Below are 6,031 nucleotides of genomic sequence, written 5' to 3'. Positions count from 1 at the left end.
GCAAAGACATTTCCTGCTGTAGCATTCACAGGCTTTGCTGCCGCAGCAGACCCGAATCCAGGGATGAGTCCTCCAGCAAGGCACTCGGGCTGCTGTATCTGCATCGGCCCGCCGAAACCACACCCAGTACCAGGGAGCGGCAGGGCAGTCTGTTGCCGTTGCTGCATTTGCTGCATTGAGGATGTCGGCTGAAGTTGCTGTTGTTGCTGCTGTAGTTGCAGCTGTGGTTGCTGCTGTAGTTGCAGCTGTGGTTGCTGTTGTTGCTGCAGCTGTGGTTGCTGCGGCTGCTGCTGCTGCTGCAGGGGATTCTTCTTTCTGAGGATGCGCAGTATGGGCCTCCCGGCTTTTGGCATTCCGGTTCCTTCCATTGGCTCCGTTGTAGAATTCCCTGCGGCAGGAGTAGGGGCAGCACCAGCAGTAGGCACCATGGGGAGGGTAAGCAGCGGCCGCGGTGCAGCAGGTTCTGGTGCTTTTACGGTCGAATCGAATGCGCCCACTGGTGGTGCATGTGTGAAGAGCTTCTGTGGTGGTTGTTGCTGCTGCTGAGACTGCTTTGGATCCAGCGGCTGCTGCGATGCCACACTCGTGCACTGCTGCTGCTCTTGCTGCAATTTCTTTTCCTCTTGCCGTAATTTTTCTTGCTGATGCTGCTTCTGCTGCTCTTGTTCAAGCTTCTCTCGCTCTTTCTGTAGTTTCTCTTGTTGCTGTTGCAGCAGCCGTTGTTGTGCCTCTTGTTCCCTGCGTCTGCGCTCTTCCTCCTCCCTGAGCTTGCGCAGCCTTTCTGCCTCTAGCAGCTGCTGCTGCCTCTCCTTCTCGCGTTTCTCCTCCAGCAGCCGCTGCTCCTCCTGCTGCCGCTGCCGCAAGGCCCTGGTCTCTTCTATGGACAAGGCAGGGACCCCCAGAGAAGCCAGAACTTCATCCGTCTCCGCTTCTGGCTGCATAAGGAGACGGCGTGCGGCAGCGCCAGTGAGAATTCCCCCAGCATAGCTGCGTCTGCGTTGTCTCTTTGCTGGAGTTAGTTCCGATTGGCTGGCGGCAGCCCTTGCTGCTGCCTCGGCAGTCGTTTCCCCGAGCGTTCCAGCGGAAGCGGCAGTCTGCGAAGCGCACACATCCTGAGTGCACCTGCGCCGCTTGCGGGTCGATCCAGGAGATGGCGACTCCAAGAAAGCAGCAGCAGCAGCAGCGGCTGCTGCTGCTGCTTCCCGCACTGCCTGATCCGGTGTAGAGGTGGCAGCTTCAAACGCTCCAGCAGTTGTGTGTGCAACTCTTCCTTCTCCGCAAGGCGAGTTCCCGCTATCAGGTCCTTTCGCGGCAAAGCTAGAACCAGACTCGGTGGTTCGTTCTTGGGAGTTGTCGGTGCTGCCTCCGCAGCCCTTGCTCTCCATGCTGCTCCTGCTACCCTCTGCAGAAGCACCCTTTGACCCGCCTGCTAGCTGTGCAGATAGCTCTGGAGCCGCCTCGGCTGCTTGCTGCCGCGGTGATTCTTCCGACTGCCGCTGAAGATCCTGAGAGGGCAGCACCGGCGCACTCGAGCGGCCCGTCAATGGAAACACGAGGCCCAAGGAAGATCTGCGTCGTCTGGACTGCTGCAGCGGCAGACAGAGAGGCGACACTGCCAACGCCAACGCCGGCAGGGGCAGCCCTCTGCTTCTGCTGCTGCTCCTGCTGGGGCACGCCTGTGCGTCCAAGGATTCCCAAACAACGCACGGCATTTCTTCGTCGGCTCTGGACCCTTCGCGCGCGTGTGCACCTTGAGCAGGAGGAGGAAGCCCATTGGCATCGGCGTCCGTGAGTGTTGCATCTGCCTCGGACGCTGCTTCACCCTTTCTATGAGGCCGCAAAGGTGAAGAATGCGGAGTTACAAAGAGCTCAGCATCGTTGTTTTGCATGCCCGGCGCAAGGCCCCCTGCGGTTGCCTGACTCGCGAAGACGCTTTCAGCTGGACCGCCAACCCGTCTCCGCTTGGAAGCACTCGTCTCTTCCGTTGCCGCTGCTTCTGCTGCTGCGCATTCGGCATGAAGAGGGGAGGATTGCACAGGGGTGCAACGCCACTGCAGCGAACCGGTCGCGCTTGTAGAGCGGCGCCGCATACGCGGTCGGTCTGCTGCCGATGCTGCTGCTGCTGCCACCATCACCGCTGTAGAGGGAGACGAAAAAACCGTGCCTTGTGAACAAGACCCTCCATCAAAGGTCTTACAGAGAGGCGCGCGACTTCTGCAGCGCAGCAGCAGCTGCAGCTGCTGCTTCTGCTTCTGCGTGTGTACTACTGACCCATACATGCTCGCCTGCTGCGATAAGCTGCTTTCCTCACGGCACTGAGAGAGCGTTCTGTAAGAGGAGCTCCCCGCTGCCAACGCGCCAGCTGCCCCTCTGTCGGGCTGGCTGTGCGCGCGGAGGGTGAGTGGAGGAGGCGTCTGCTGCGGTTGCAGCAGGATCGGCGGAGGCCCTCCATACGCATCTCTAGAAGAGCAACACGACCAGGAGCTCTTACGATGGAGCGGCGAAAAGACTTCGCCCGCAATCGTTTTTGCCACGCGTGCTGGCGTCGGGAGGACTGCCGCCGAGGCTGCCGGCTGAGAGTGAGACAGGGAAAGGCGGGAAGACTGCCTTGCAGCAGGCTGCGGCAGCACAGGCGAGTCAGCAGAGCTTGGTGCCAGGACCCCCCCTTTGGAGAGTCTCCAAGGAGCGACTCGCGTTGAAGAGGGGGGGGTTCCCTTGTAATATAAACTTCCAAACTGCCACGGCTCTGCAGATGCAACAGGAGGCAGTGAGTCCTGCTGTGACGGAGGAGACTGCAAGGGCCATGTCGCTAGTGCTGCTCCTAAACGGCCCACCTCATCGGAGTCAAGGGCTGAGAGACTCAAGGTGACATCTGTAGGAGGCGCATTAGACCGAGGAATAGAGGCAGCAGCGATGGTTGTTAGGGCGCCTCCCTCAGAGGGCTTTTGTGAGCCCTCCTGCTGTGTCGGCCTCTGCTCGAGCGGCTGCCGAGACCTCTGAGTCGCTGTTTGCGGCTCTTTGTCTGCAAATATGCGTCTTAAGGATTGCTGCAAACGTCTGACGAGCTGCAGAGGCCCTCTGGAGGCATGCGAACTCCCCGGCTTGTGCTGATGCTCCGGAGCTTGCGATCTCGCGGGGCCCTTTTCTGTGCCTTTAGAGCCCAGAAAGCCTCTGGAAGAAGAATCATGAGAGACGTTCTCCTTATCGTGCCACTTGTCAGTGTCATCCGCCCCCTGCATCTTCAGATGTGTGGCTTTGAATGTTGATGGGCCCCCAGTTTGCTGCCTGAGGGCCCCTAGCAGAAGGACTTTTCGTCCTAGCACAGCCGGCACATCTGCGTTGCACACAGCTTGCGTAAGGCCTCTCCTACTCTAGATGCTTGCTCAACACCAGGGGCCGTCCCCTAGGAAGGGAGGATGGTAAAGCTGCCCCCTCAGTGGAATACACCGAAGTCAGGCGGAGCGCAAGAGGAGCCCTCTAAGGAGGCTGCTCACCCTGCCCATGCGGTCGTTCCTCCCCTTTGTAGGCTGCAAAGCGGACGCGTGGTCGTGCCAGAGTGTGTGGCTGCGTCTTCGCAGCATGCGGCCACTCCAAGGCTTTGTGATCGATGCTCTCTTTGCTCTTCTCGCAACGATCTGTGAACACGCAAATGGCATAAAGCGCATGGAGCAACGGGGTTCTAGGGAGGCTGCAAAGCAGAAAATTGGATGGCGCAGGAACGCACGTGTGCAGCGCATCCCCAAGAAATGAGCCACCCGGGGAGCTGGGGCTGCAAGTGCACGGGGGAAGATGGCCGTTTATAGCGTCAGTTTCTCTATTTAAAAACAAACAAACGTTTAAATTTTCCTATTATATGTACAAAGACCTTATTATTTCATTCTCTGCTGGTAGAGTTAACTGCTTTCACCGCATTCTGTGTCTCCTCGGCACCCCCGAACGGCAGTAACCACCTCCTGACCTGGGTGTAAGAGAGGAATGCCTTCTTCACCTCGAAAGTAAAGATAGGCCTAGAGTAGCTCAAATCTTTCTTTTAGGAGCAGGCCTACATGCTTGAAGATTTTGCCGAAGCAAGCTCAGTTATCCATATGGTAAGACCACAATCCGACACCAGGGAGGGTTGAGCTAGGACTCAAGGAAATGAATTCCTACAAGCTGATTTTCTTTCTCCTGCTGTGGATTTCAGATGCTGATCCGGCTGCCTTCTAGTTAACCCCATATGCAGCCTGTTTAGTGGAGCCGCAGTGCATGGCTATAGCAATTGACGGCACGACTGACCAGAGATGCTGCCCACTGCAGTTTTTCACTCCTTGGTGCGCTTGGACAGGTTCTCCTGTAGTAGTCCTAGCAACCACGATTAAGTTGAGTACCGACTGCTTAATTTGGCTCCTGTAGCATTCAATTGGCCGCAGAGATGGATTCACTCCACACTGTAGCAGTAGACGCTGCCTGCCTGGGGGGAGGCTACCGTGGGCAACAACGCCCAAATGCCTCACCACTTAGAGGTTTTGTAACTAGTCAAAGAGTCGCAGTGCTCCCTTTCATTGGACAGGGGGAATGGGATGATCAAAGCAGTTGCGGAAGCTACTGTGTTGTAGCGCTCCTTAAAGGGTAGTGCAAGTACAAGAGGAGTTGAAAGACGACCAAAAAGCGTCCTTTATACAGCTTCAGTCCCTCCTGTCCAGGTCATAGAGCGTTGTTTTAGGACAATATCTCAAGGAGAACTTATCCGAGTAAAATTTGATGACGAAATTTGGGTAGTCATACGAGCTCATGCAGCCTTTTAAAGTTTATACAGATGTGTCAAGGTAAAGGCCACGCCTCGATTTTTGTCCCGTTTTGGCTCAATCCATGCAGCAAAAACACTGAAACCCACGAAAAAGCAACTGTTCTAGTGAAAACGAACACTTGTTCGCCGTCATACCACCACCACTCACCCAGCAACAGCTTCTGCACATGCCGTCGGTGCTCTCGAACGTTTTGAATGCACATTAAGACGTCGTCTTTGTTGACAGACAATCGCCCCTCCTATAGGGGCACACCAAAATCCTGACTTACTTGCCGTTGCAGTTCAGCTGAGGCATTAACGATTCCAAGCGGCGAGCAGGTATACTCGAGTTTGCGAGAGCCACCGGCACGCTTGTGTGCCTTTTACCAGGGTAAATGGAGATTTGTGTGAACGCCTATGTGAAGTCACCTGCGCATAGTTTGTCAAGTTATCCATCAATAGGAAGAATGTGTAACATCTGCTTTGCAGCATGTACGCCACCTTGCAATTTTTGCAGCATCACCACTGAGCTATGTTCCAAAGCACGGATAGAGTCCTGCACTTGGCCTTTTTCCAACAAATCGTTTTTCCTGTTGCTCAATCTCTTATTCATGCTGTAAGGGCTTTCGATAACGCGGAGCACAGCGTGGAGCTGACACGTGGATCTGCTCTCCACCATGTGGCGGACAACCAACAGATGGGCAGCCTGCTGGTAGGTCGTTAATATGGAGCCCACCCGTGAGGTCCCCCCTTATATTTACTCATTGCTGTTGTTCATTAACATAATGTCTACTGAAATTTTCTGATAATGAACCCTTTCCAGAGCTACTGAGACGGGATGCGTACACAGAATTGTCTTTCACTCTGCTGGGCAAAACTCCCCGCAAGATTGTGCTTCGCCTTGTTAAGGCACTGGCTCTATGTTGCTCAACATGAATGAAATCACCATAAGCGAGGAAACCAGGAACTAGTTTCAGCTAGCGCTTTCTGGTAGACTAACCTCAAAGGCGCAAAGCTGTGGCGGCAATCGTGAGGAGCATTCCGTCACCGGTAGGACACCTAGGCCTACGGCATGCTGCACTGGTCCACCAGAAAAGTAGCAGACCATGCCGATGGGTGCCCAGTCCTAGTCGAAGCCGCATTTTGCTGCCTTTGCCTTGCCAGTCTTTGCCTAGTGTCCCCTGTCAGCAAGTCTTAGTAGTAGGGACGCGCTATCGAGTGAAGAGGGAGGCTGTATTTCTGTGTTGTCTCCTCCCTCAACATCCA

General features: G+C 55.5%; 1 protein-coding gene across 1 annotated transcript; it reads right to left on the bottom strand.

The window, feature by feature from the left end:
* Nucleotides 1–233: 233 nt before the first annotated feature.
* On the bottom strand, nucleotides 234–3,239 carry LOC34620563 (serine/arginine repetitive matrix protein 2; the record flags this gene model as incomplete). Its single annotated transcript, XM_026334248.1, has 2 exons — nucleotides 2,312–3,239; nucleotides 234–2,137 (listed from the first exon to the last, which is right to left on the bottom strand). Coding segments are annotated over exons 1-2 (2,832 nt in total), but the record flags the coding sequence as incomplete, so codon positions are not given.
* Nucleotides 3,240–6,031: the final 2,792 nt, after the last annotated feature.

Source organism: Cyclospora cayetanensis, unplaced genomic scaffold (genome assembly GCF_002999335.1).
Source record: "Cyclospora cayetanensis isolate NF1_C8 unplaced genomic scaffold, CcayRef3 CcayRef3_contig_39, whole genome shotgun sequence".
Lineage (NCBI taxonomy): Eukaryota > Apicomplexa > Conoidasida > Eucoccidiorida > Eimeriidae > Cyclospora > Cyclospora cayetanensis.
This window is presented reverse-complemented; position numbering and strand designations above follow the sequence as displayed.